Source organism: Paraphaeosphaeria sporulosa, assembly GCF_001642045.1.
Source record: "Paraphaeosphaeria sporulosa strain AP3s5-JAC2a unplaced genomic scaffold CC84scaffold_2, whole genome shotgun sequence".
NCBI classification, from domain to species: Eukaryota; Fungi; Ascomycota; class Dothideomycetes; order Pleosporales; family Didymosphaeriaceae; genus Paraphaeosphaeria; species Paraphaeosphaeria sporulosa.
In genome coordinates, this window is record NW_017253361.1 from 3,306,340 (window position 1) to 3,331,485 (window position 25,146).

Consider the following 25,146-nt stretch of genomic DNA (forward strand, 5'->3'; position numbering starts at 1 on the left):
GTGGAACGCGTTGTGTACATGCCAGGAACTTGTCGATCGCCGCTTCATTTTGACACCCCACCCCTCGTCCGAACCCGCCGCTACCAACGTAGACCCCACAACACCGTCGCTGTGCTCATTTGCAAGTTGGCGTTGCTTGCGCCCTGCTTTATCCCCGCCCAAACCCCGCCGCTTCGCCTGCGCATGATCGTAAACACGTATCGCAAGAACGCACGGGTGGACTCCTTCACCTGGCGCCGGGATAGGAAGAGGAGGCAACGCTTGAAGAGTGGGATGCACTTGGAGCCCAGCAGTCTCGGCCACAGCAGGTGTTCGAGAGGCGAGCCGGTCACAAGAGGAGCTTGCTTCTCATAGGAGAATGGGTGGTCTGGTGGGACTACTGATCGGATACATCCTTGGCGGATTGACGTTCCTGCCGCTGCTCACATGGACACTATGGACCTTGGGCACGCGCGATGCATACAATAATCAGGAGGAGGCGACGCCGAGCGTGCCGGACAAGGAGGCTGATGCTGAGTTCAAGGACTGGGGCGCCGGTCTGGGAGAAGACCTGCTTCGCGAGTTGAAAGCCAAGCACGTCCCCGATGTGGCCTCTGGCTATTTCGCTATAGCACCAGAATACGTGCCGGGCGGCGTCAACGGCAAGCCGCCAGAACGGACAACTCCTGCAACAGGTGCAGTAACAGCTATGGAAAGCCCAAGCGTATACCAGTCGATGTATCGGAGCATCTTCGATAGAAATAAGACTGCAAGTCCCACCTTCAGTCCATCGCAAGGGAAGAACAGGAAGACGCGGAATGTCTTCTACATTGTTCTGAGGCATGTGATTCCCTTCCTCTACCAACAGGTTGTAGCGGGCTAACATCAACAGGCTCGGCCACCTCATGCTATATGACGATTCCGAACAAGTCGAGGTTCGCCATGTGATTTCGCTCGCACACTATTCCGTGTCTATATATGCCGGTGGCGAAGACATACCCGAGGGAGAGCTGTGGATCAAGCGCAACTGCATCCTTCTCGCACCAAAAGACTCGCCCGGTGGTTCAAAATCGTACTATCTTTTTTCCGACAATTGTTCTGAGAAGGAAGACTTCTACCATGCCATGTTACGCAGCCAAGAGAATGACTTAGAGTCAGCGTCAGGCCCGCCACCTCCGCTAAAGTTCAACTCTGCAGATCTGATCAAGCTCGTTCAACAACTTCATGCATCTGAGGAGAACTTTAACACTCGCTGGATCAATGCATTGATAGGAAGATTGTTCTTGGCAATGTACAAAACCAAGCATATCGAGAACTTCATTTGGACCAAAGTTACTAAGAAGATAGACCGAGTCCAAAAGCCAAGCTTGATCAGCAGCGTAAAAGTACAGAAGCTGGATATGGGAACAATGCCGCCATTCATCACTAATCCCAAGCTGAAGGAGTTGACTGTTGACGGTGATCTGACCGTTGAAGCTGACGTCAGCTACAAAGGCAACTTCCGTATCGACATATCCGCAGTGGCAAGAATAGAGCTTGGTTCTCGCTTCAAACCTAGAGAGGTTACCATTGTCCTCGCAACAATCCTGAAAAGCCTAGAAGGTCGCGTGTTGATCCGCATCAAACCTCCGCCGAGCAACAGATTATGGGTCACCTTTGAAGTCCCGCCCAAGATGGACGTGTCCGTGGAGCCTATTGTTAGTTCGCGCCAAATCACATATGGAGTCATTCTCCGCGCAATCGAAAGCCGGATACGAGAAGTAGTCAATGAAACTCTTGTGCTTCCGAATTGGGATGACATCCCATTTTTCGCTACGGAAACGAACCAGTACCGAGGTGGCATCTGGAAGGACGAGTTGGCCGAACCAGATATGCCTCCTGTTGTGGGCGTCAGTCAGGCTGTCCCCGACGAGCCGGCCTCGGAAGCAGCATCGATTTCGAACACTGTCTATACTTCCTCGAGTGATGCAGGCAAGAGTATGTCCAGCCTGGGTCTGAACACTCTCTACAACAGGAGACATGTACAACCAGAAGCAAGCGAGGGCCGCATAGGTATTTCGCCCCTGGTTGATCAATCCCCGCTTGTCAAGCCTCGGTCCATGCGAGCCAGCTCCTATACGCATGCTGGTGCAGTGAATCCTGCAGTCGATACAGACCCGGCTTACTCGCAGAGCATCGAAAGAGGAGATCAGACCAATGCCGCTGTATTGATGAAAGACACGGCAGCAAGATCGCCGCCACAATCGCCCACGAACCCTCCTCTCCCTCCTCGGCCTCAACGGCGACACTCCTCTTCTCCCGACCGCGAGAGAGCAATCGAAAACGATCACAGTTTCGATGACATCTTGGGTGCGGTGCCTGTTCAAGTAGCTTCTTCTGGAAGCCGGAGAAATACCAGCCCTGAGAAGGGTATGGAACAGCCAGGCGAAGCTGCAGCCCAACAGAAGCGTACCACTCTCAACCAGTCTTTGAACACTGCAACAAACGCAGCCAAGAAATGGCTCGCCTCCCGGCAGAATGCAAGCTCGGGCGAAATGACCGGCACCTCGCCCCCGAAAGGAAGCGAGGGAACGGAGTCATTTGAGGCTAAGCACTCACGAAATGGCTCAAAGAATAGTCTGCAGATACCCCAGGGCCCCATTGGACGTGGCCAGCCTTTACCACCTCCCGGTACGCCACTTCCACACCCAGCGAAAGACAGGAGAGGAACGTGGAGTGCTCAGACTGCTTCTGCATTGGCGAGTTTGGCACGGAAAGTACCCGTAGGTGCAAAAACTCCAACAATGCCGTCAACACCAGCATCGCCGCACGTCACAGACACTCCTAGCGAAGCTAAAGAGACCGATTCGCAAGGACTTGACAGACCTCCGACGAGGAAGTCAGCTTCGGATGAGGCTGTGCCATGTACACCACCACCCATACCCAAACGACGTCAGCGGAGATCGCTTGCGGAAGCGTCGAGCAATGTATCAAACGAAGAAGAGATGTTCGTAGTCGAAGCACCTACTTTGGAGCTCAGCGCCCCTACTAGTCCATTAGCGGTAGGAGACGATGAGCCAACTTTTCCAAGAGCGCACAAAGAGAGGGCTCTAACGGGTCTGAGCCGGAGGAACGAGTGATACGCTATTCGACATGAGGCGTTATAGTAGAACATGTACGAGATATGGATACATTACACAACATGGGCCAATATACATTACGTGACTGCGCCGATTATAACAGTATGTGCACAGGTTCCACCAACTCCTCGCCTTACATTACATCTCCAAAATTCATCCAACGCTCGTCCACTATCCAACATCTCGCATTCATTTGATTTTGACTTTAGGAATAGTTGTCCTTTACTCTGCGCTGTGATTCCGTGTCAAGGAAGCTGCCCCTGCTTCGGGTGGAACGTGTCGATCGCTTGCGGCTCATCCGGGAACTTCCAGAAGACTCGCGGCCGATAGTTCCACCAATGCAGAATAGGAGTGATGCCAGGAAATAGCAGACGAACGAGGTCCAGGCAAAAGCCATCAACTTAGTGCCGACATGCGCATCAAAGCCATTGCTACGCCATGCATTGCGTCCTTGGACTACCCAAGCACTAGGAGGAGATAAGCATTTGAGTGGTCACATCATCACGGTGTTTGTACTTACGTCATTAGTGCAGCTCCGAGCGCCTGGAAGAACATGGCAACGAAGGTCGTCAGAGCGCTGAGGTATCCACCCAGCCGGCTGAAGAGCGCCAGCAGACCCGTGAACAAGGCAATGTGAGCGAAGAAGAAGGCGATGAGGTACCATGCGAACATGAACCGAGACAAGTAGTAGTACTTGTGTGTACTACTGAAAGTCAGTGGACTGAGACTTGGGCTACTTGAAAACGGTTGTCTCACCCAATGAAGCTTCCAGGGATGTTGTTCTGCGTGCCAAAGTTGCGCGGAGGATCAAACGGTAGAGCAGGAACCGGCGACCCGCAGTTCGCATTGTGGCCGCTACCATCCACGCCGCAAATAGCCCAGAAGGTCCATCGCGACGGGTTGCGTGCGCCGGCAATTCCGTTTGTAGAGGCCTGAAGAAAGTAGAACTGGTTCTCAGGAGAGCTGTTCACACCGCCAGAGAGAATGAGGAACCATTGGAGAAGGAGTCCACCAGCGAGGAGGATCAAGGCCGCTGCGCCGAGAATAGGTCCTGGAACAGTGAGCAAATACACTTGTAGAGACAAGGAGGAGGCACAACGCACGAGCAACCATGGTAGGCTCAGTAAATTGCAAGTAGCAAGTTCACAATGGCAATCCTACACTGCGAGGGGTGTCGATATTTTAGGCAAGCCCGGATGAGAGCGGAACGGATTTGGCATGATGCAGATGGGGTCATGACCTGTTTAAACAAAGCTGGGGTTTGTGTGACGTATTGGGAGATCTACAGATTGGGTGGGCGGATCGTGGAACAGGAACAGACGCTCCGTGAGTGCCGCTAGTCGCGATGATGTATGGTTACATCATAGCGGCCCTTCACGTGGAGAGCACGATCGAGAACCGCGTCGTGGGAATTAGCTGAGGTCAGAGACGCGGTGATTGTGCGTACGTAGGGTCAGATGCATTTGTTCGTTATGTTCATGTATGTATGTATGTATGCATGTATGTTGTAAACAGATACATAGGTTCGCAGCGGGATCGTAATCCTTGCAGCAGGGAGCAGCCGAGGCATGGGCCATGTGCAAGGGCGAGGATCTACGCAAGCACGCAAGTTTGGCATCCAACGACGACACACTCTCTGCAACCAGATCACTGTAAAACATGTCTACTGCTGTCTGGCCGCCTATCGACAATGATCAGCTAACCCGCGAACAGGCGGCTTCGCAGGTATGCCGGATGCTGGGTAATCGCCGCCAAGATGCCATTGTTGACTTACTGTACAGGCCCGCGAGCTGGAGTGGCTGCTTGTGCAGCTGCGCGACACGTTGCAGTCGCTGAAAGCTGGTATCGAGGAATGCGCAGCTCTTCTTGCACCGTCAGAGAGCGGCTCGACTTTGGTCCTGTCGTCCCTGCGCTCTGAGAGCCTGAAAGGTCTCGTTACGCGTGTGGGAACTCGCATTGTCAAAGGCGTAAGCTTCTCTATGCTCTGCTCATTGTCGACGACTTGCTCATGGAGTATCCTAGAATGTGAAACTCCGGCTGGCAAGCCTGCCGCCGCCGCGCGGAGCAGCATCGGTAGACCTGGCCATCTCATCTGCACCGCAAGCGCCAACGCTCGTGGTCCCCCAACTGACTGCGATACGCACCGCGATCAATACATGCCTCGACGTTATCGACGTAACCACATGGACCGGCGACGCGACGGATGCCAATTTCGTCGCTGGACAGCTGCGCCTACTGCACGATCACATCTCGGAAGCCCGCCAGGCGCTCAAGGGATACTCAGATACTCAGCCAGCGTGGTGGGAGAACCCACTCGATGAGCACATCTTTGATCCGCCACTCCCTGCCAACGTCTCATTCCATCTATACGTCTTCGACGCTGCCTTGGTGCTTGAAATCCGCACGCTCGAGGAGCAAAGTGCTGCCGCCGACGAGGGTTACACTGGCTTCAACCTGCGGGATCGCCTGTACGGCGCTCTTGGTGGAGCGCGTGCGCCCGCCCACGACGAGGCCGATCAGGTCTTCGAATTCCGCAAGAAGGATGTGCGTGTGAAAGAGAAGATTCGAGTTGAAACCCAGGACCCAGCTCTCATTTCGGCTATGGCGAAGCTGAATGCGCTGGAACACAATGTACTGCTGAGCCGCAAGGCTCTGCACATCGTCATGGGCAAGGAAGAGCAACTGGAATGATGGCAAGGCTGTGGTCTCCGGAAATGTTCGATCTTTGCCATTTCCTCCGGAAGTGTTGGACTTTCACCATCTCCACGGCAGGCCAGCTTTCCACGAGATTCGAAGCTGTGATTGGTCGATTTCGAGATCGCTATCTCCCTGCGCGCTATTGGGCTGCAGCGCTGCTACATCAGTGGGGAATATTCTCCTCGGCATCCCGCCTGCCCACCAAAAGTAGTCTAGCGCTATCGATATCGGAACAAAAAGAACCCTGAAGGGCATCGCGTAATTGGGTTGCCTCCGCGATTGCGCGATCGCAAGCTTAACAGGTTGAGAGCTTTCGTCTGGATTTCTTTCTCTTCGACCAACTTCTTGTGAAGCTTTTTCAAGCGTCTGATCATGGCACCCGCCCTCCTTACCGCTGTAGACTCAGCATCCCATGTACATTTAATTATCGGGTCGAACCCACTCGCCGCTGCGCGATGCACACGCTCCCTCGAAGTTGGCGCCAAACCGATACTACTCGCTCCCGAAGATGCCACTCTGCACTACGGCCTGGCCAAGCGCATTGAAGATGGTGAAGTGCAATGGTTAAAGCGCGGCTTCCACCAAGAAGATCTTACAACCTTGGGGCGTGAAGAAGTGGACCGCGTAGTAGACGCTGTGTTCGTAACTGCGGGGGGCAAAGGAAACCTGAGTGAGTCCCAGATCTCTTATGCCTTCGATCGTAATTGAACTGTGTTCAGGTACACTCATCTCCAAATCATGTCGACGCCTACGAATACCAGTCAACGTCGCTGATGCGCCGAACCTGTGTTCTTTCACGCTCCTGTCTACGTACTCCGACGGCCCGTTACAAATCGGTGTGACAACCTCTGGCAAAGGTTGCAAGCTATCGGCTCGAATTCGTCGAGAAATCGCGTCCTCCCTTCCAGCACATCTTGGCGATGCAGTGGAGCGATTGGGTACAATGCGGCGGCGCATCTGGGAAGAAGATCATGCTGCAGAGATGTCTCAGGATTTAGAGGTCGAGGAAGAAGACGTTGGACAATCAGCCACATTCAATAAGCTAGTGACTGCCGAAAGCGCCGAAATCGCTCGCGGTCGGCGCATGCGGTGGCTCTCTCAAATTTGCGAATACTGGCCGCTTCGTCGTCTTGCGACAATCACCGATGCTGACGTTGAGGCCGTGCTGCACGACTACAAGAGCTCGCAGTTGAAGCAGAGAGCTGGCGGCGACTCATCGGTCGCAGTCGCTGGGCGGATTGCGCTGGTGGGCTCTGGTCCTGGACATCCAGATCTGCTCACGCAGGCAGCGCACAAAGCAATACTTTCAGCGGACCTAGTGCTAGCTGATAAGCTGGTCCCGAGTGCTATATTGGATTTAATTCCTCGCCGCGCAACAGTGCATATTGCGAGAAAGTTCCCCGGCAATGCTGATAAGGCACAGGAGGAGCTGCTGGACTGGGGATTGGAAGGACTCAAGGCCGGAAAAGTGGTAGTTAGGATCAAGCAAGGCGATCCATACATCTACGGCCGTGGCGGAGAAGAGTTCATATTCTTCAGATCCCACGGATACACTCCGACCGTCCTGCCTGGCATCACAAGCGCGCTCAGCGCACCACTCTTCGCCGATATTCCGTTAACGCATCGTGGCGTGGCCGATCAAGTTCTGGTATGCACGGGTACTGGCAGGAAAGGCGCTCCCCTTGTTCCGCCGCCATATGTCGAGACACGAACGGTGGTCCTACTTATGTCTTTGCATCGTCTCTCTGCTCTGGTGGAGTCTCTGCAACAGCACGAATATCCGATGGACACGCCATGTGCTGTATTGGAGCGCGCTAGCTGCCCGGATCAAAGGGTAATAAGGACAACACTAGAACATGTATGCGCTGCGGTTGAAGAAGAAGGCAGTCGCCCGCCTGGACTGCTGGTCGTGGGACACGCCTGCAATGTCTTGCATCAGCAAAGCCAAAGGTGGATCGTGGAGGAAGGATTCAAGGGTCTGGATAGCATTGCCGACAGTTGCATTCCGCTCGCAGAGCAAGTAAGCACTTAGAGGCGCACATAGATACCCCATTCTGTAGCGGAAATATGATATAAGATATCTGCACGTTCACATGCACTCGCACTCGCACTCGCCACGAGCCTTAGAGCCCTGCGGCTCGAGTGCACAAGCCACGGCAACTACCCCACTAGTTCGGCCACGAATCTGCACCAAGCCCCTCTTCCATTGACTCAACCTCAATACGGCAATTGTATATGCATCTTGTGTAAAGCGCAGCATAACTCGACATGGCTTCTTCGACTGTAGTTGAGGTGGACATTCGCGGCTCGCTGCCGAAAGTCGCCTCTGGCAAAGTCCGCGATCTCTTCGCTGTAGACGAGCAGACGCTCCTCTTCATTGCGAGCGACAGAATCTCAGCATACGATGTCGTTATGGAAAATGTACGCCAATTGACACCCAATATACTTTTCAGCCAAGCTAGAGTAAAATCAATCTTGTACTAATGTACTTTAGGGCATCCCGGGCAAAGGCGCGCTACTCACACAGATGAGGTATGCGATGGATGCGAATACTATCTACAATCATTAACAGTTGCAGTGTCTATTGGTTTCAATATCTCAAGGACCACATTCCAACGCTCCAGACACATTTCCTTTCACGTTCCCTGCCCAAGGCTCTTGAGTCGCTCGATCGACCACTCTACGAGGCCCTTGAGTCCCGGAGCATGCAGGTCAAGCGTCTGGAAATTGTTCCCATTGAGTCAATTGTCCGCGGCTACATCACCGGCTCTGCATGGTCTGAGTACAAGAAGTCTGGCACCGTTCACGGCATCGCCCTCCCAAGCGGCCTGGTTGAGGGACAGAAGCTGCCTACCCCTTTGTGGACCCCGAGCACAAAGGCAGAAGCTGGCGAGAAAGACGAGAACATCAGTCCGCAGCGAGCCAAGGTCATCATTGGCGACGAGAAGGTTGCCGCAGACGTCGAAAGGCTAAGTCTCGAAATCTACCTGGTTGCGGCTGCACGTGCTGAAGAGGCTGGAATCATCCTTGCGGACACGAAGTTCGAGTTTGGTTTGGATCGGGCCAACGGGAATGCGGTTGTGCTGGTAGACGAGGTCCTGACCCCGGACAGCAGCAGGTTCTGGCCGAAGGATACATGGGAAGCGCACCTTGGCAAGGCGCAGCCTAGTTTCGATAAACAGTTCCTGCGCGATTGGCTGACTTCAAATGGGCTTAAGGGCAAGGAAGGAGTTACCGTGCCGACCGACATCGTGGAGCAGACGGCACAAAAGTACAAGGAGGCATGCGAATTGTTGACGGGTAAGAAGGCGTAAGCGCCGTGAAAGTTGTCCATGTCATTGATGCTCAGATGTCTGCAATTCAAAGACTGGTCTGCAAGGCTCGAGAACGGAAGCCCAAGACTAGAGTCAAGTTGTGCTTTCGTCAGCCGTCCATATGTACAATGTAGTTTTCCAGTGATTCTCACGTGCACCAAAGTTCCCGATGACCAGGGATGCGGGAATAGCGGCTTGGCTAGCGCCTGCCTTCCAACGACCGTTCATACCTCGCATCCTCTATCGTCCTTGTACTGCTTTGTCCTTGCCTGATTATCATACGGAATGTCGGGTGTCCAGTTTACTGCATTGATTCGTCTGCCTTTTGAGCGTGGAGATTTTGTCGATCCGCAACAGGCGAGTTCTCCGCTTCGCAGGCTACGCCGCAGACGTCCGCTTACACTGGCTTAGGCTACTTGGGACGCAACAAAGGATCGAGAACTTTGGAGGATCGTTTCCAAATCTGCAAAGACGAAAGATCTAGACTGTAGGTGGCTTGGTCATGAAGCTAAGCTGTATGTACTGACTAGACGCAGGGGTCAAGCTGTATGACGTTCGTCTATGCGTAATACCACAACTAATGCATGCAGAGCAACTGAATTCAAAGTACCTCCTACCTTTCTACTGCAACAAGCCGCATGGCTATACGAGCGACACCTAGACCATGTGCGCGCTCAAATGAAGAAAGTCGGTGGACAAACTGCGCCAACCTCGTCCATTCCAGACAGCACTCAAGGTAGAGCGAGCGCCGCGACGAACAGGCCTGGGAATGGCCTTGCAGGAGGTAATGCGAATACTCGTTTGCTAGACTTACCTAACGTTTTCAGTGGCTTCTAGACCTACTTCGGTTCTTACTGTACGACAGAAAGACGACCAAGTAGCCAGAGAGGATGCGAGTACTTCAGGTAGGCGGTTCGTTTACGAGGTTAATCGCACTGGCTTACTGATTTTATCTAGTTAATCCAGGGTCCAAGCCATCACTATCACGTACTCCTTCTACCAACACCATTACACAATCAAAGGCCTTTGGTCAACATGCGTCGGTCCGTAATTCAAGCTTTCGACCTCGACAGAAAGAGGATATTCCAAGGACAAGCCATCTAGGCGCCGGCCAAGCTGTGCCCCAGGAACCTGCGCGAGTTTCTGGCGATAGCTCACCTACTGATCCTGCATCTTCTTCCAGTAGCTCATCCCTCTCGAACTCTGGTCGCGAGAATCTCATCACCCGTAGCCAGTTGTTCAAGAGACCCCCTCGCTTCCAGCGAGCACAGCCTCCCAAAGAGCTGCTCACGTATGATGAAGACGTGGAGGAACCCGATTATCGTTCCCAGGATGCCAGTGCAGAATATCCATTCGCGCGGCCGGGCGACCAGGCAAGGGCTACAGGCGCTACAAGAGAGGGAAGTCGTGACAATCCCGCACCTGTAGGGCGAGAAGAGAAAATATCCAGCATGCGCCGCAATGACCGCCCGACGAATACTGGCAGGATTGCGGCACCACCAGCACCTGGGCCAGAGACAAGCTCGTCAGTGAACAGTTCCGTCAGCGAGACCACAAACCCAGATGCTCGCGGTCCCGAACCTTCAAGTGGCAATCATCGGGCAGTCATGGTGCAGCTCAGTCCGAGGAGGTTGGGAACTAGATCGCGGAAGGATGGTAGTGAAGGTACACCCAGTATGGGGAGCAGCTTCAGTGATATTGATGGTACGTACACGTTGTCCTTTGCCTAACGAGAGTCAGAAGCAGTTTCGACTCATCGTGCCTCTCCCTTCCAACTGGCGCCTCCGCCTCTTGCTGCCACGTGCCCTCACACAACTTGCTTCTATAGAAACTGACCTCGTTCGTGTAGACACAAGCATCAGCCAGTCCGCCCTCGAGGAAGCACTGCTTAGTAATATACAGCACGGCCGCATGAGCACCTTGAGCCAGCTGCGGTCGCGCTATCTGTAGCCATGAAAGAATTGACGATATGCCCCTCGCTTAGCGTTCCGCTGCCTCGCTGCATTGACTGCGTGTTTGTCTTGGCGTCCGCGCCTTCCTGTTGGGCAGGCGAGCTCAGGCCAAACTTTCTCTTGCCCCAAGTGACTTGACTCCTCCCTTCTTGAGTCGGCTCTTCTTTTCCAGTTTGTTGTCTGTTCGACCTTCTTACTTAGGTGCGCAACATCTCCCTCAAGTTGTTTAGTTTCGAGGCCACATAGCTCGACGATCGTCTTTGGGTTGAGAGTTTGCATGCCAATTGGCGCCGTGTAGCCATGAGTGCACCAGCTCCCCGTCCGCCGCCCCGCCGCCCGATCTTCTTAGAACCATGGTTCCAGGACATGATGAAACCCGGAATGCCGCCGATACTCGTCTCAGATTTCGAAGACGACCCGCCCGTTACTGTTAGGTACATCCAAGGGAACAATGATCTGGACTTCAAGACCGTGTACACTAGCATCAGGACTCTATCTCATCATCCCGGCCGCGGTCTGCTTGATACAAACAATGAGGATGATCCAGACCCAGGTGAGTGGTTTCACAGGCTAATCACAATAGCGATGACATATTTACTTCTCAAGACTTCTACATAGAGAAAAAGTGCGACCCAGCATTTCTTGAGGCTTTCTGGAAATGCGCTGCCTATCTCTGCGATTATTTCGCCGACTTTCTTGCGTTCGACACGGCTCATATGCAGAGCGTGTGGTTTCACCTGCTGGACAAGTTGCAAGAAGCCACCATTCTGCCCCACTATTTCTGGATAAGTCGCATGCCGTTCTGCGAACACTCGGAAGACTTTGTAGGGGACACCAATAGGCTTTACGTACTTATATCAGGTTTGATTGCTCCCACAAGGATCGCTCCGCCCTCAAATATCCTTGGTACGGACTACATGAACAAGGACCGTCGAGATGACGGTGTATCGGGCCTTAAGGGATGGCAACAATTTCTCTACAAGGACTCTCCAGGCTTTTTCGTGCCCAAGTCCAAGAGGTTGTATCCGATGACTGCCGGAACACCTACAGATCGCATGGTATTTGAGGCACACATACCCCGTGGTGGCCTGGCAATCGTCGACAGTCATACCAAAAAGTTGAGGGAGCTCACAGAACAGGTTTCTCGGGTGAGATTTGCGTATAATTGGTATAAGGCTCGTTCTGATAAACGTAGGGAGAATCGAGCGCCCACACCGGAGCAAAAGCACTCGCTGAGTTTGATCAAAAGGTACACCAAACGGGTATTTTGCTTTTAATCTTCGCTCACAGCAAGTAGGCTCTGAACCTTGACCGGGTTTCGACATATACCGCTATCGACGGTCGCCAAGTCACGCTACATCCTGTTCGTATAAATCCCTATATCGAGGCTATTGCTGACAGAAAGAGATGATACCTGATCCTAAGCTACCTCGAGCGCCTCGTCGACATCCTGACCTAGTTGACCCAGGCTTTCAAAACCTGAAGCCTGGTCTAGAACGTCTGAACGAGTTGACTGGTGAATGAAATTGCATCAAAGGCTGGTCTACTTTATACTGACGTTTGATAGGAGCATACAAGGGCAAAGATATCTATCAACACCCTGATGATGATGATGAGAAATTTCCCATGTTGAGTCTCGGGTATCCCGAGGCTCCACAGAATCGAACACTGCAGTCGAGGGTCGACCGTGCTGCATACTCTGAAATGTACATTCCTTGATTGGGGACCTTTGAGTCGGATTCAGTGCCTCTAATCGCGAACTTGCCGTTGTGTGCTTTCACTTGTCGAGCTCGTGGTTCACACCACACTCTCCTGCCTGTCACTGGCTCGAGCAGGAGTGAATCCTGAAAGCCAACTGGTGCTTCAGCGGACGACTTCGGACGATGAAGGACCAAGAATTTATTTGCAACGGTTCTGCTAATCCAGATTCGGTGTTCGTTTCATGATTAATCTGTAGACGAAGCGGACTGTGCGATGAAGATCACTCGGCTTGGTATATGCTTTCGCGAGTAATTGCCCTGGAGGGTTCATCCTAGTAAAACGCTTCATATTATACCCTGAAGACTGTACTTTTATCATAGCATGGATCAATCTAATGTTCGTCTTCTTGAAAAGCAGGTGGCTCGTACTTTTTGTCACGTGGCGTGGCGCCATCCGTGAAGGTTTCTTTGTTACCCTTTTGGGTGAGACAAAGAAGACAGCCCCGAGGAGCCCCTGTGCTGTCTCTGGGTGGGGAAGTTATTTTCTTTCAGCCGTGCCGCATATTGATAAAGTACATTAACCTTTCCGCTCCTGTTCATCTTCCTCCGCTTCTCGACGTGTTTCGATCTGTATGGCTCCCCTCTTGACGCAGTGAATTCAATTTTAACAAGCACTGATAGCGCATACAGAAATAGAACCGTACCTTCCACGACCTCTACATTGTATTATGAGGCTTTCTGGACCTAAGCTCGTCACAAACTTTGTATCTGAACTTCCTTCTCGTAAGATGCCCGCCTTTGATGCGTGTTTGCTCCGGTTGAAATTCAGGCAGGTATATTGTAGCCACCACGAAGCACAAGCGGCACGTGCAGAAATAGTTTTTAAGCCTATCGTTGCCTCGAATCAAGAATTAAGCCCTCATTGCGGCCAAGTGAAAGGCCACGTCCGCGAGACCCAAGCGTGCAGCGTGCGCGATGCGCACTGAACCAAACTTGCGTGAAGGTGATAGCGAGCGACCAATAACCAGCGTTCCTCTGGCCGTTTGATAGCAACCTACGAGACTGAGCAGGTGAGTGAGAGACGTCTAGGCAACGGTGAGTGCACAGGCCCGAAGTGAATGCCACTGATTTCTGTCTAGCGCAAGCTCTTGGCGCACCTGTCCACCCTCAAAAAGCGCCGCGCTCACTTCAAACTCTCTTCTGTTTCGTCTAATTCAATCGCCCGCGCTCAGACTCTCAAATCTTTGACAAAGCGTTCTGAGAACACACTAATACTATCCAACCTCCCTCTCGCTTACAACGATGAACTCACTCATGCACTCTCCCATCTCCGGCAGCATGCACTACTCTCGCATCACGTCCGTTACCGAGGCCGCTATCGCAAGCTTCGACAGCAATCTCCAGTACTGCAAAGACCAGCTTGCGACTGTCGATTACGTCGAGCTCACTGGCAACGTCGACGTGCGCTTTGGCAGCGAGATGGCAGCGAGCTTCTTCGCACATCAGCTCGGCCTTGAGTTTGGTCGCAGCGTTGCTGTCTATACCGGCAATGACGGTCGTCATTCAGTTGTCCGATTCGCCCCTGAGCAAGACTTGGGTGTTCCTGCTTTCCCGTTGAGCCCAGAACCTTTGTCTTTCACTTCGACCTCCACCGAGACTGAGCAACCTGCAACGACCAGCACCACCGCTTCCAGTATCCGAAAAGGCCCTCCTCGCCCAATGAACTGCTGGATGCTTTATCGGGACACGAGGCACAAACAGCTCAAGGATCAGTTCCCGCATCTGACTGTCCAACAGATATGTAAGTAATTCTTTTGCTCCTGCTCTTCAACCAGTCAACCACGTTTGCCGCAGCATGCTAACTCTTAATAGCCACTCTCTGTTCCGACGACTGGAAGAAGCTTTCTCCGGCCGAGAAAGACGAGTGGCGAGCGCGCGCCAAAGACGCGAAAGAAGAGCACCATCGCATGTATCCGGACTACAAGTACGCCCCTCGCAAGCCCGGTCAGAAGAAGAAGCGCCAATCCCGAAAAGCTGCACAAGCTGCTATGGCAGCGACTGTTCCAGCAAACATTACCCTGCAAGGCGAGATTCACCTGCCCTCCCCGATGGATGTTTCAACAATGGACTTCACACAAGTCGACAATTTTGGTACTGCTTCTGACGATATAGCGTTAATCATCCATGACAGTCTCTCCGGCGGCGCAGTTCAACCAGTCGAGGCCGGTGATGCATCGTCACGACAAGAACCGCCATTCCACGACAATGAGATTGCTAGACAGGATATGCTTGACATCGAACTCGGTTCCAGCTTCGGCTTTGGTTCTCTGGATCTCTTCGGCGACGAAGCCTTCGCATTCCGAGATGGAGCAGACGCGAGCGCCACCTTGCCTTCTTTCTCGTCAGAAATGTTCTAAGGACTGCATCTTGGTCTCCGAGCGCCCTGTAGCGAGTGATCTTTCCGATCTCACCACGGTTTCTGTCTGATTTAGACTGTCTCACCTCATTCATCGTATTGCATCTTGCGCGATACACCTTTTATCCATTACATCGGCTCTCGCGGTCTTTTTCTCATGGCTATACGTCCATGCTGCATTATTGGACGACGCACATGGATGTCATAAATCGAATCATACTCCCAATAATACCATGATACCCAGGCACATCACCACAACCCCCTCTAACACCAGGATTCCAACAACCCCACCACACACCAGCCGTGGTTTCACCCGCGCTGCCTTGGTTCGTTTCATCTGCAACGTTGGGTTTCGGGGTGAGCCGAACAACAACCCTCGGACAGCAGAACCTTTTGGATAACTCGGCGTTCTGGGACGGGCGGATCTGGCTCTCAACGACTCTTTCTTTCTTTTCTTTCTCTCAGATTCTCTCGGTTTGTTTCTTGTTTGCAGTTGCGCTGGCTCAAGTCTGGCGTCATAGACTGGTGCTCAACTCATGGATGGGACGGCGAACCAACGGAAAGGGAACGGATGCCTTGCACGCTTCAGTGTGGGCATTGCATGGCTAGTACTTTTTCTTCTCCCTCGCTTCTTGTTCTCGGCGGAGGTGGGAAACGGATGGGGAAAAGGTCGCAGTCGTACCACATGGTACTGTCCGTGGTTGCAAATGCGAATGGCCGACTGCAAAGACCGGTCAAGGATGGCGAAAGGAAAGGTTTTCGGTTCTTAGGTTGGCGTTCGCGTGGTTTCGGTTTCGGCACACACAAGCACAAGCACAAGCACTGCATGTATAGTCAGTCAACACACAAATGGTTCATAGGAAAATACCAAAAAGGCACAAAATCCTTCGATTCTTTCTGCAAGTGATGGGTGTGGTGTAGATGCGCATGTACGGATCGTGACGTTGGTGCCGCTGAGCATAGCACGGAGATGGTATGTAGAAGGCGCAAAGATGTGAAATTTTGGGAGAAAATTAACTCCAGCAGATCTGCGTGGAGAGGATGCCATTGGTATCGTGCTGACTCGCTATCAACCCTCAAGATCGACCCCAGCCCGCTTACCCAACGACCCAGCGACAGCTACCATCGTGCTGCTACTTCTGCGGACTGGGCGCATTCCAGTCGCTCGCCCATATGAACGTCCCGCACCGCCACTGCGTCCCGCTCTCCTTCTGCCCGGAAGGTCCCAACGGCCTAGGCGACAAAGTAAGTGTACTGTAACAGTATGCGTGAAGACGGGTAAGGAAGGGCACTCACCTTGAGCATGTCCAGAAGTGCCTCCCGCAGTTGACGCCTGGCTTCTTTGTTATGAAGCTCTTGCAGGGCTCGTCGTGGCTTTCACAACGGGGAGGCGGCTTCTTGGAGAAGAGTTTGACCCAGGACTCTTTCGAGGCTTCGGGGTCACGGATGGGCGGCGGCGTGGCAGGCGGCGGTAAGGAGGAGGGAAGTCTGGCTTCCTCTGGGCTTGCGGGTGGGTCTTGTGAAAGCTTTTTGGCGAGCGCATAGTCGCCCGAGGAGTCTTCTTGCTTGGGTTTCGCAGAAGAGAATTTGGGCGCAAAGAAGCCTCGAAGAGATTGTTGGCCTTTGCCAGAGGACGATCGGGTCTGGGAGAAAACAACGGCGTTGGTCTTGCTCTTCTTTGTAGAGCTCGCGAGCGGTGCGTCCGAGGCGCGACGTTTCTCGGGCGCATTGAGCGTTATCTTCTGGTTGTCGTTGGAGCCATTGACTGTGTGCGGCGCATCGGGGACAACTGCGGGTTTCAATTGACCTGTAGAACTTGCTTGTAGCTCAGGCGGAGACTGCTGCGGTGGCGACGGAGCCTTGGGAGGCACGCGAGCCTTGCTGAACATATCCTTGATGCTGCGCCGTTTGTCGAACTCGGGCAGAAGCCGACCAGAAAGAGGGCGCAAGTCCTGAGCAGGACTGTACTCTCTCATTCTCACACCATCCTTGAAGACACCGGGGGCGTTCATGAGATCGACCATGTGCACCTGTTCACCTTCATAGTCTACGACGTCCTTGGTAGATGCGTATACAGGACAATGATCCGATCCCATCAGACCCTCTTGTATGTTTGCGTCCTGGAACCAGTCCTTCATTTCGATGCTGCAGAGCACATAGTCGATACGCGAGCCAAAGTTGCCGGGTCGAGCGTTGATCTTCTGTTCCCAATGCGTGAACATGCCCTCGCGTTCCGGGTGCATTTCCCGGCAAAGATCCCAAAGAACCGGCTCATCTCTTCCCTCGTCACGGGCTCCATAGATCTTGCCGTGTGCGAGAAGTTGGTTGAAGACGCGCCTGTTCGGAGCGTTCATGTAGTCCTCCCTTGTGATGCCTTCGGAGCGCATGCTCTCTTCTGCCTTGGCCGTATCTATTTCCTCGCGTGACACATTCAGATCTCCCGTGAGGATCACCCTCTTTCCCATCTTGTTGAGATTGCGAATGCGCGTGTCGAGGGCGGTGAGGAAGCCATAGCGGAAGTCGTCGCGGAGACCGTTGCTGTTGGCTGGGCTGTAGACGCCAAAGATGACGAAGGCAGGGAACTCGAGGACTACACAGCGGCCTTCGGCGTCGAGGGCGGCAGGGTCGACGCCGAGTGAGGCGACCTGGGAGGGCGTGGGGTAGCCACCGATGGCGGCGTCTTCAGACTGGTCTCGGTATGGCGTCGAAGAGCCGGGCGGACACAGAACACCCAAAAGGCCTTCTTCGGCGCGGATGGGGGCGCACACTGCGTTGCGCGTGTAGATGGCGACGCCAGAGTAGCCTGGGACGAGAGGTCAGCAAGGCGCATCAAAGACTGGGAAGACGCTGTTACCCTTCTTATGTTTGGGCAAGCTGAAGTAGCAGTCCCAGCCGGGGACCAGCACCATGTCGTCGCCCAGGTCTTTCCGCTGTATCTTCAGCTCTTGCATGACGACAATGTCGGCCTCGAGCACGTCGAACATGTAGTCGAAGGTGCGCTTCTCGCGCCATGGCTGGTATCCGAAGGGGTTGCGGATGCCGTTCACGTTCCAGGTGGTGATGCGGACCATGGTGCGTGAGACGGGTGGGCACGGCGCGAACGCCTCATGGCACCTCTCCTTCTCGTCGTGGAGCGCTGGAGGCGCGCGCAGCAGCAACACGACCAGACGTCGGCAGCACGACGTCACGTTGGGCTAGCCTACCCGCTGCACACTGCACGCCGGGCTTCGGCGGCCGGCAAACCCGTCAAACACGCCAAGCTCGCCTGACCTGAGCTGCCGCAAGCTCGCTTTCGTCAGTCCAACCCTCACGACACCCCGACTCCAATTGCGCCCCAATTGCGACCCCTCTCCACTCCCCGCCACCATGATTGCCCAGCGCACCCTCTTCCGCGCCAGCCAGCGCATGGCGCCCGTCGCCCGCGCGCCCCTCCGCCGCCGCATGTACAGCAGCGAGTCTCCCAAGCAGTTCGCCGGAGCCGAGGACAACGAGTTCAACCGCGAGCGTGCCCGCATCGCCGAGCACGCCGAGGAGAGCGGTAGTAAGTGACCGCCGCCTGCCGCAGTGCGGCGTGCATCGAGTGTGCTGACCACGGGCCGCAGTCTTCTGGTACAAGCTCACCCTCTAGTATGACCCACCCCCGCCGCGCGAGCCTCCCGACCCCGATTCTAACACGTGCCAGCGTTGCCCTCCCCTGCCTGCTCGTTGCCGGCATCAACGGCAAGATGAGGTGGGATGCCCACTGGGAGCACGTAGCTCACGGACCTCCCAAGGAGGAGAAGCCCGAGTACGCCTACCAGAACATCCGCACCAAGAACTTCTTCTGGGGCGACGGCGACAAGGTAAGCACGCCCCTCACGACACTGCATACTCTGCTGATATCCCGGCCAGACCCTGTTCTGGAACGACAAGGTCAACTACCACAAGAAGGAAGAGTAAGGGTTTCGCCTCACCCAGTGCTACAAAAACAAGTAAGACCTCTAGAACCTGTCAGAGTACGCGGCTGCAGTCGTGCATCGATATTGTACATAAGCCCAGACACTTGTGTCGCTGGCAATGCATTTCATTTGTCCCGTTCGAGCACCCACCTTGAGGCCATGCCATGCACATTCGTGTACCGTACATCCATGTCCAAGAGACGACTGTACGTTCAGACGTGACAGCCTCTAGTGTGTCTCAACGCTGTTGCTTGCAATGCGCTCAACACCATGGTCCCAAACACGATTGTGATCGTGCGCCCACTCCTCCGCCAATTCTTCATCGCCTCTCAACCTCGCGATGACTGCCTTCTTCATAAGTTGTTCACACTCCCCCTCGACGTCCTCGGCCTTTTTGAAACCTGCAGAGTCGTCAGAATCTTGGGAAGAGCAAAGCTGCTTTAGGGTATAGGATGACTTACATTCGCGAGCTCGATCAATGTACAATTCCGCGTGGCTCACCCGCATTGCTCGCAGGCGCAGACCTGCGGCGTTCGATGCGTCCTCTACACCCGCGAGACCCATATAAGCGTCGCCCATGTGTGAGTATAGCGTTCCTGCAACATGGACATCGCCATTCTCCAGTGACTGCGCATCTGTTAGCACACTGGAATTCTCGTGAATGAACCGGACAGACGAACCTGAGGAATTATGGCGTTCAGCAAACGCGTGGCTGCGTGATAATCTGCGTTTGAATTCAGGATGTTGGCCAGTAAGCCAACTGCGGTGAACAAGCATGTCTTCAAATGCGCCTTGAACGCCACACTAGCTGCTCTCAGAGCGACGCTGAAACCTCGCTCGGGACGGCCAAGTCTTCTGCATATGTCTGCTTTGGCGAGGAGTAGAGAGATGCGTTGCATAACGTCGGCGCCTTCCTCCTTGAGTGTGATGGAAAGCTCCTCTACCGCCTCCCACGCTTGCGAGTATAGTCCGCGTGCCACGAGGTAGTCTATGCGCGATTCGGAAAGCAGAAAGGTCAACTCGGGATCGGTTGACGAGTCGGGTTGGAGATAGGAGAACAGCGCCTCGCAAGCTGTCCAGTCTTTGCTGTTGCACGCGGTCAGTGGCGACGAATGAACCACGTCTGCTGTGGGGGAAGCACTTACTGACGGATAGCTCTTCTCAGCTTGACAAGCCCGGTGCAGAGATAGACATACTGGTGGAACTTCAAGGATCGCTGCATGAACTGTTCCGTTGACGCAAGAAGACAAAGTGCTTCGTCGTAACGACACCTCTGCAGGACCTTGCAATGGTTAGTATTCTTTCAAGTCTGAGCACCTGAAAGACCTACCAAGAACGCGCGCCGACCCAGTGCTCTGATACGTTCGTCCAAGGGGCATGCACTTTGATAACAATCAAGCAGCAGCTGGCAGTTCACCTCCGACAGGCTCGGGTTGCCTAGGCGGGAATACAGCGCAGACTGGAAGAGTAGATGGGAGCCATGGTTCCCGATATTCTCTTTAAGACTCAGATGCGACGACTGATATAGAAGCTCAAAGGCACGGGAAGCTACATCACCCTAACATGCGTTAATTCTGAAGCCCAAGACGTCTAGCACAAGCTGCTTACCGAAAGCAAGCACAGCTTCGCTTCGTTTAGCAAAGTAGCGCTCAGTAAGTTATATGTCCTGGTTTCTCTAGCTTTAGCCTTCAAGAACGCAAGTCCTTCTTTCTCCGATCCCAGCATTCCGATATACCCAGCTCTCTTCATTTGCTTAGGGTAGGCCTTGCTCATGTGATTTAGCCAGTTCAGACTGAAGTTGAGACAGTGAATGTCTTGATTCTCCCTGGCTGTTGCCACGGTCTCATTGATGGCAGCAATAGCTTCTGCGAAACAGCCGAAGTCAGCCTGAAGAATGGCCATATGCAATAGAGCATATTGGTAGTGAATTCTCTCTCGTGCTTGCATTGCATGATCAAAATACCGGTGGAGATTGTCGAAAGCCGAAGAGTAATCACCTGACTTCCAAGCATCAAAGAAGAGTACCAGATGCGCTTGCCTGGGAACGTTGTCGCATGATTCGAGGAGTTGTCGTAATGGAGCCTTCATTTCCTCCGGCACACGAGAGCCAAGCCCTACCATTCGTTAGCGATTGATAAATATTGTAGAAAGACATACGTGCGTTGGAGTTTGTCGAGTTGAAACTCAAGGATGCGTTCCAGATCATCATGACTGAGTGAAGTAGAAGATGTGTCATCTTCCAACAGGTGACCGTAGGTAACCTCGAAAAGGCTGTCATCCTTACTCAACCCCAAGTCTGCTGCCACAATGTCTACATTAGACGAAGCCATCCCGCTCAGTCGTCTTGCCCACTGGGCGGTGGGTGCCCGGTAAGCGATAAAGGCGCACCATAGATGAACTATGTCGTCGAAAGGAAGTCGGGTAAATTCTAGGCGGGCTTGTCGGACAAGGGCGCCAAGTGGCGATGTTGGCGACAAGTGCATGCGTTTCGTCTCCTGGGACGGCTCCTCCTTTGGGGGCCCCAGTAGATTTCCCAAGTCATTGAACAGGTCAAAAAGAGCATCCATTGAATTCATCTCCCATAGACATTTCAGAAAATCGTCCAGAAGCGAGCGTCCCGGCATACTCGATGTGTGATTTTTGAGTATTGCTTCGAAGGTCCGAATTGACAGAGGAGCAACATGTTGCTCAACGGTATGAGACTTGCGAGCAGCTGATGGAGTCGTTGGGAAGGTGTGTGAGAGAACAAAAGAGAGTACTGGAACAGTGGCGGATGATGGAAAGTCAGAGTCGCAGTACAGTTGGACAAGAACCAGAAGGCTGATCTTGGACGCGGTGAGATATCGCGGTTTCGACATGGCGGCGGGGCAAGCACACTACTGCGTCGCTTGGTGGTCCCTTGAGTTCGAAAGACCCATTAATGCCGTGCGCATGTTTGTGATAGGCAAGGCCAGTGGTCGCGTTCGTTGTTTTCAATGCTGCCAACGGTGAGCTGTGCAGCTGGAACTTGGAGTTCGGGTGTGGACTGTTTTGGAGGGCGGTATTTAATCTGGGCAATTCGAACTTCAAAACGCGCCATCATGTGATCGGGCGCTTGCCAGGTGCCAGGTGCTGGCGCCCATCACAAGTTCAAGACAAAAGAGGACTCAAAGTGCATTGTCCTTGATATACATGCGATTGGACCCAAGAAAACTAAATTTTACATACAACGTCTGCTTTTATACACGACATTGGCACTGCGGCTTGTTTCGAGGTGTGTTACTTATTGACGCAATTCGATTCCGACCTGCAGTATTATACAACCCTCATCGCAGAAACTCAAACTATGATGAGCGGTCACCCAACGGCTCCTGTTTAGGCGTCTCTACTTTCTTGAAGCCGTGCTGCGAGGGAAGCCCCGTGATAGCACCTGTGACCGTCGCCAGGATATCATCGTCACTTGTAGCATTGGTCGCCCACACCTTGCTTATGCTGAGATCGTACGGCCCTGGTATACGGTCGATCAAAGCGTTTCCTACTGTTCGCACTTTTTGGGTAAGCATTTCCCGCTGTGGTTCCACCACTTGGCCATGGTTTGTGCGCACAAACTCGTTCCATTTGATCAGGATAGTCTCCCATTCACCGGGCGTCTTGGAGTAGAGACGGTGTTGATGGATGTCTGTCGGAACAATGGACTCAGTCTGTACATTGACAAAGTACTTGCGGCCATCTGACTTGAATTGAATGGCTAGATAGGCGTACGAGTCTACGTCCCACACCGACTTCCCAAAGATGGTAAAGCCACGGTCCAGCGTGCGCCATCCAGCATAGCCTGTGCGTTGCACATGCGGCTGGTCTCTGGGAAGCTCGGTAGATATGGTACCGTGAAAGCGTGCGTGCGCAGGCTCGTTCGCAGTAGCGGCGTGAAAGTCGAGGTTGGCTGCAGAGAAGCCACCGATGTCTTTGTCGCTCATGCGCTTGCACCGCGCGATGGCATCTTGCGAGTCGAAGATAATCAAAGGGTAGGGTTTGGTGGGCGACGACAATCCTTCGAGCTTGAGCGCTGTAGGAATTAGCTTGTGGGAAGAGTAGCGGGTAAGTGGAGCGCTCACCGCGATTAGACAATCGCTTGAACTCGTCGAGGCTGCGCTTCATAAACCCAGGCGTCAGGCATCGTGCTGTTGGCCGCATGTTGGCTGTGGTTGTAGGGCTGTGGCGGACATGCGGCGGAGGCTCGAAGTGGAGACGCGACAACCCATGTGCATGCATGACGCGGAGGACGCTTCATACATCGCTAAACCTAATCCGTTCCTAAATTTCTCTCCGGTGCTTCCACCACCCACGCCTCTCTCCTTTGCCCAACATTCGCAGCTTGTTTCCACAGCTACATCGCAGTCTCCCGACGCCACGCTCGCTATCCTCCTGGTCGCGCCTACCGCATTCACAAGCGCCACTGCCGGTTCGATGACCCTCGATCATGCGCCGCGCCCTCGAAGCATCCACGACGACGGCACCCCATTCAAACAGACACTCCTCCCACAATCGCGCGAAACAGGCGACGTCATTCCCCAAAAAAGGCCAGATGGAACTCCGGTAGCAACTGCAGAATCGCCTTTCGCAAAGTCATGGGCGCACTTCATCGCTGGCGGGTAAGACAACCTAGCTCCGCAACATGCTTCCACCCAAGCTGTGTACTCACCTCCGGAACAGGCTCGGAGGCATGGCGTCTGCTACCTTGACCGCCCCGCTCGACGTACTTAAAACTCGCCTCCAATCCACGTACTACCAGCAGCATCTCGCGGCAATGCGCACAGCCCGCGGTCTGCCTCCTATCGAAACAATGTCCTTTGCGCGAAGCTCCCTTCTGCACATCCGTGAGACAGGAGAAATTCTTTGGCAGGTACCTAAAACAGAGGGCTGGCGAGCACTATTCAAGGGTCTTGGTCCCAATCTCATTGGCGTTGTCCCCGCCCGCGCGATCAATTTCTACGCGTACGGCAATGGCAAGCGAATTATTAGCAACCAGTTCAACGATGGGAAAGAGTCTGCAATGGTTCATCTTTTTGCGGCCGCATGTGCCGGTATTGTTACCGGAACGGCGACAAATCCTATCTGGCTTGTCAAGACGAGACTACAACTCGACAAGAACACGCACGCGGACGGACGGGGCCGCCAGTATAAGAACGCACTTGATTGCACCATGCAAACAATTCGGAAAGAGGGGATACGGGGCCTTTACCGCGGCCTTACGGCTAGCTATCTGGGTGTCACGGAGAGCACTCTGCAGTGGATGATGTACGAGCAAATGAAGCTAGCATTGGCGAGACGAGAAGAGAGGGTTGCTGCTAGCGGCCGACCACCTACCACCTGGGACCAGACTGTGTCCTGGACGGGCAAAGTATCAGCGGCTGGCGTTGCCAAGTTCGTCGCTGCTCTGATAACATATCCTCATGAGGTGAGCAACATCTACGTGCTTTTATTCAAGAAAATGATCAGGGCTGACGTTCTCGCGATTAGGTCGTACGAACTCGATTGCGACAGGCCCCATTGGAGAACGGCCAGCTGAAGTATACTGGCCTAACCCAGTGCTTCAAGTTGATATGGAAAGAGGAGGGTATGGCGGCGCTCTATGGCGGGTTAGTCCCTCATATGTTCCGCGTTGTGCCGAGCGCTGCGATAATGTTTGGCACGTATGAGGCTGTGTTGAAGTTACTTGGAACCAGCAGCAATCTTTAAGTGCGTTGTATGTGAGCATGTACGATGGGGTCAATTTCTTTGGGAATGGCGTACCAAGAAGGAAGAAGATCATCATACCGGCGTTGATACCCTCCCTTCTCTTCGAATCTGTATACTTTATCTTAGACATTATTGGGGTCACTGTAAGTTACTGTACTTTTACGATTAAATCTAAGACTGGATGGACGGGCCAAGCATGGGAAGGGCACAAATCTAGAGGAGCAGATAGGTAGCACTTGCAAAAGTGACATCTGATAAACATCCCCAATTTGATAAGTTGATCACTTCACCCTATGAATACAGCACTAGGCCGGAA

General features: G+C 53.5%; 13 protein-coding genes across 13 annotated transcripts; 9 read left to right on the forward strand and 4 right to left on the reverse strand.

Annotated features, from left to right (window-relative positions):
* Positions 1 to 583: 583 nt before the first annotated feature.
* On the forward strand, positions 584 to 1,835 carry CC84DRAFT_1074429 (uncharacterized protein; the record flags this gene model as incomplete). The annotated part of the gene is made up of 2 exons (XM_018173698.1): positions 584 to 823; positions 855 to 1,835. Coding segments are annotated over 2 exons (1,221 nt in total), but the record flags the coding sequence as incomplete, so codon positions are not given.
* Positions 1,836 to 3,085: 1,250 nt separating this feature from the next.
* Positions 3,086 to 4,416, reverse strand: CC84DRAFT_1161372 (SUR7-domain-containing protein). Its single transcript, XM_018177717.1, has 4 exons — positions 4,202 to 4,416; positions 3,855 to 4,149; positions 3,619 to 3,801; positions 3,086 to 3,565 (listed from the first exon to the last, which is right to left on the reverse strand). The coding sequence occupies exons 1-4, from the start codon at positions 4,209 to 4,211 to the stop codon at positions 3,304 to 3,306; spliced, it is 750 nt and encodes a 249-aa protein (XP_018040792.1). The 5' UTR covers positions 4,212 to 4,416; the 3' UTR covers positions 3,086 to 3,303.
* A 341-nt stretch (positions 4,417 to 4,757) lies between these two features.
* CC84DRAFT_1184461 (uncharacterized protein) lies at positions 4,758 to 5,789 on the forward strand (the record flags this gene model as incomplete). Its single annotated transcript, XM_018180750.1, has 3 exons — positions 4,758 to 4,823; positions 4,880 to 5,065; positions 5,121 to 5,789. 3 exons carry the CDS (start codon positions 4,758 to 4,760, stop codon positions 5,787 to 5,789), a joined length of 921 nt encoding a protein of 306 aa, XP_018040793.1.
* Positions 5,790 to 6,167: 378 nt separating this feature from the next.
* Positions 6,168 to 7,827, forward strand: CC84DRAFT_1082551 (uroporphyrin-III C-methyltransferase; the record flags this gene model as incomplete). The annotated part of the gene is made up of 2 exons (XM_018173988.1): positions 6,168 to 6,465; positions 6,515 to 7,827. 2 exons carry the CDS (start codon positions 6,168 to 6,170, stop codon positions 7,825 to 7,827), a joined length of 1,611 nt encoding a protein of 536 aa, XP_018040794.1.
* A 155-nt stretch (positions 7,828 to 7,982) lies between these two features.
* CC84DRAFT_1193882 (SAICAR synthetase) lies at positions 7,983 to 9,295 on the forward strand. The gene is made up of 3 exons (XM_018181331.1): positions 7,983 to 8,216; positions 8,290 to 8,327; positions 8,374 to 9,295. The coding sequence occupies exons 1-3, from the start codon at positions 8,064 to 8,066 to the stop codon at positions 9,107 to 9,109; spliced, it is 927 nt and encodes a 308-aa protein (XP_018040795.1). The 5' UTR covers positions 7,983 to 8,063; the 3' UTR covers positions 9,110 to 9,295.
* A 51-nt stretch (positions 9,296 to 9,346) lies between these two features.
* Positions 9,347 to 11,155, forward strand: CC84DRAFT_484173 (uncharacterized protein). The gene is made up of 6 exons (XM_018186459.1): positions 9,347 to 9,466; positions 9,521 to 9,608; positions 9,702 to 9,893; positions 9,937 to 10,014; positions 10,067 to 10,813; positions 10,959 to 11,155. Exons 1-6 carry the CDS (start codon positions 9,395 to 9,397, stop codon positions 11,057 to 11,059), a joined length of 1,278 nt encoding a protein of 425 aa, XP_018040796.1. The 5' UTR covers positions 9,347 to 9,394; the 3' UTR covers positions 11,060 to 11,155.
* Positions 11,156 to 11,202: 47 nt separating this feature from the next.
* On the forward strand, positions 11,203 to 13,055 carry CC84DRAFT_1202884 (uncharacterized protein). The gene is made up of 4 exons (XM_018181796.1): positions 11,203 to 11,614; positions 11,668 to 12,323; positions 12,463 to 12,577; positions 12,629 to 13,055. The coding sequence occupies exons 1-4, from the start codon at positions 11,362 to 11,364 to the stop codon at positions 12,778 to 12,780; spliced, it is 1,176 nt and encodes a 391-aa protein (XP_018040797.1). The 5' UTR covers positions 11,203 to 11,361; the 3' UTR covers positions 12,781 to 13,055.
* Positions 13,056 to 14,063: 1,008 nt separating this feature from the next.
* CC84DRAFT_1202885 (uncharacterized protein) lies at positions 14,064 to 15,178 on the forward strand (the record flags this gene model as incomplete). The annotated part of the gene is made up of 2 exons (XM_018181797.1): positions 14,064 to 14,562; positions 14,634 to 15,178. The coding sequence occupies 2 exons, from the start codon at positions 14,064 to 14,066 to the stop codon at positions 15,176 to 15,178; spliced, it is 1,044 nt and encodes a 347-aa protein (XP_018040798.1).
* Positions 15,179 to 16,178: 1,000 nt separating this feature from the next.
* On the reverse strand, positions 16,179 to 18,340 carry CC84DRAFT_1138971 (DNase I-like protein). The gene is made up of 3 exons (XM_018176215.1): positions 18,032 to 18,340; positions 16,474 to 17,980; positions 16,179 to 16,410 (listed from the first exon to the last, which is right to left on the reverse strand). Exons 1-3 carry the CDS (start codon positions 18,246 to 18,248, stop codon positions 16,311 to 16,313), a joined length of 1,824 nt encoding a protein of 607 aa, XP_018040799.1. The 5' UTR covers positions 18,249 to 18,340; the 3' UTR covers positions 16,179 to 16,310.
* A 154-nt stretch (positions 18,341 to 18,494) lies between these two features.
* On the forward strand, positions 18,495 to 19,349 carry CC84DRAFT_1161376 (COX6A-domain-containing protein). The gene is made up of 4 exons (XM_018177718.1): positions 18,495 to 18,718; positions 18,780 to 18,804; positions 18,860 to 19,019; positions 19,069 to 19,349. Exons 1-4 carry the CDS (start codon positions 18,544 to 18,546, stop codon positions 19,114 to 19,116), a joined length of 408 nt encoding a protein of 135 aa, XP_018040800.1. The 5' UTR covers positions 18,495 to 18,543; the 3' UTR covers positions 19,117 to 19,349.
* On the reverse strand, positions 19,232 to 21,973 carry CC84DRAFT_1193886 (uncharacterized protein; the record flags this gene model as incomplete). The annotated part of the gene is made up of 7 exons (XM_018181332.1): positions 19,232 to 19,516; positions 19,577 to 19,742; positions 19,796 to 20,201; positions 20,261 to 20,397; positions 20,446 to 20,673; positions 20,724 to 21,229; positions 21,277 to 21,973. The coding sequence occupies 7 exons, from the start codon at positions 21,971 to 21,973 to the stop codon at positions 19,344 to 19,346; spliced, it is 2,313 nt and encodes a 770-aa protein (XP_018040801.1). The 3' UTR covers positions 19,232 to 19,343.
* A 302-nt stretch (positions 21,974 to 22,275) lies between these two features.
* Positions 22,276 to 23,323, reverse strand: CC84DRAFT_1112726 (CIA30-domain-containing protein). Its single transcript, XM_018175327.1, has 2 exons — positions 23,207 to 23,323; positions 22,276 to 23,157 (listed from the first exon to the last, which is right to left on the reverse strand). The coding sequence occupies exons 1-2, from the start codon at positions 23,283 to 23,285 to the stop codon at positions 22,439 to 22,441; spliced, it is 798 nt and encodes a 265-aa protein (XP_018040802.1). The 5' UTR covers positions 23,286 to 23,323; the 3' UTR covers positions 22,276 to 22,438.
* A 36-nt stretch (positions 23,324 to 23,359) lies between these two features.
* Positions 23,360 to 25,096, forward strand: CC84DRAFT_1112728 (mitochondrial carrier protein-like protein rim2). Its single transcript, XM_018175328.1, has 3 exons — positions 23,360 to 23,743; positions 23,805 to 24,549; positions 24,612 to 25,096. The coding sequence occupies exons 1-3, from the start codon at positions 23,559 to 23,561 to the stop codon at positions 24,828 to 24,830; spliced, it is 1,149 nt and encodes a 382-aa protein (XP_018040803.1). The 5' UTR covers positions 23,360 to 23,558; the 3' UTR covers positions 24,831 to 25,096.
* The last annotated feature ends 50 nt before the right edge of the window (positions 25,097 to 25,146 follow it).

Coding starts and splice junctions, on each gene's coding strand:
- CC84DRAFT_1202884 (XM_018181796.1), top strand. CDS start 11,362: ATGAGTGCACCAGCTCCCCGTCCGCCGCCCCGCCGCCCGATCTTCTTA. Junction 11,615..11,667: donor TGAGGATGATCCAGACCCAG/GTGAGTGGTTTC, acceptor TTACTTCTCAAG/ACTTCTACATAGAGAAAAAG. Junction 12,578..12,628: donor ACGTCTGAACGAGTTGACTG/GTGAATGAAATT, acceptor GACGTTTGATAG/GAGCATACAAGGGCAAAGAT.
- CC84DRAFT_1161372 (XM_018177717.1), bottom strand. Junction 3,802..3,854: donor ATCCCTGGAAGCTTCATTGG/GTGAGACAACCG, acceptor GACTTTCAGTAG/TACACACAAGTACTACTACT. Junction 3,566..3,618: donor CTCGGAGCTGCACTAATGAC/GTAAGTACAAAC, acceptor ATCTCCTCCTAG/TGCTTGGGTAGTCCAAGGAC.
- CC84DRAFT_1112726 (XM_018175327.1), bottom strand. CDS start 23,285: ATGCGGCCAACAGCACGATGCCTGACGCCTGGGTTTATGAAGCGCAGC. Junction 23,158..23,206: donor CAAGCGATTGTCTAATCGCG/GTGAGCGCTCCA, acceptor TAATTCCTACAG/CGCTCAAGCTCGAAGGATTG.
- CC84DRAFT_1161376 (XM_018177718.1), top strand. CDS start 18,544: ATGATTGCCCAGCGCACCCTCTTCCGCGCCAGCCAGCGCATGGCGCCC. Junction 18,805..18,859: donor TGGTACAAGCTCACCCTCTA/GTATGACCCACC, acceptor AACACGTGCCAG/CGTTGCCCTCCCCTGCCTGC. Junction 19,020..19,068: donor TCTGGGGCGACGGCGACAAG/GTAAGCACGCCC, acceptor TATCCCGGCCAG/ACCCTGTTCTGGAACGACAA.
- CC84DRAFT_484173 (XM_018186459.1), top strand. CDS start 9,395: ATGTCGGGTGTCCAGTTTACTGCATTGATTCGTCTGCCTTTTGAGCGT. Junction 9,609..9,701: donor TCTAGACTGTAGGTGGCTTG/GTCATGAAGCTA, acceptor ATGCATGCAGAG/CAACTGAATTCAAAGTACCT. Junction 9,894..9,936: donor TGGGAATGGCCTTGCAGGAG/GTAATGCGAATA, acceptor TAACGTTTTCAG/TGGCTTCTAGACCTACTTCG.
- CC84DRAFT_1112728 (XM_018175328.1), top strand. CDS start 23,559: ATGACCCTCGATCATGCGCCGCGCCCTCGAAGCATCCACGACGACGGC. Junction 23,744..23,804: donor GCGCACTTCATCGCTGGCGG/GTAAGACAACCT, acceptor CCTCCGGAACAG/GCTCGGAGGCATGGCGTCTG. Junction 24,550..24,611: donor TGATAACATATCCTCATGAG/GTGAGCAACATC, acceptor TCTCGCGATTAG/GTCGTACGAACTCGATTGCG.
- CC84DRAFT_1138971 (XM_018176215.1), bottom strand. CDS start 18,248: ATGGTCCGCATCACCACCTGGAACGTGAACGGCATCCGCAACCCCTTC. Junction 17,981..18,031: donor CTTGCCCAAACATAAGAAGG/GTAACAGCGTCT, acceptor CTCTCGTCCCAG/GCTACTCTGGCGTCGCCATC. Junction 16,411..16,473: donor CACTTCTGGACATGCTCAAG/GTGAGTGCCCTT, acceptor TTTGTCGCCTAG/GCCGTTGGGACCTTCCGGGC.
- CC84DRAFT_1193882 (XM_018181331.1), top strand. CDS start 8,064: ATGGCTTCTTCGACTGTAGTTGAGGTGGACATTCGCGGCTCGCTGCCG. Junction 8,217..8,289: donor ACGATGTCGTTATGGAAAAT/GTACGCCAATTG, acceptor AATGTACTTTAG/GGCATCCCGGGCAAAGGCGC. Junction 8,328..8,373: donor GCGCTACTCACACAGATGAG/GTATGCGATGGA, acceptor TAACAGTTGCAG/TGTCTATTGGTTTCAATATC.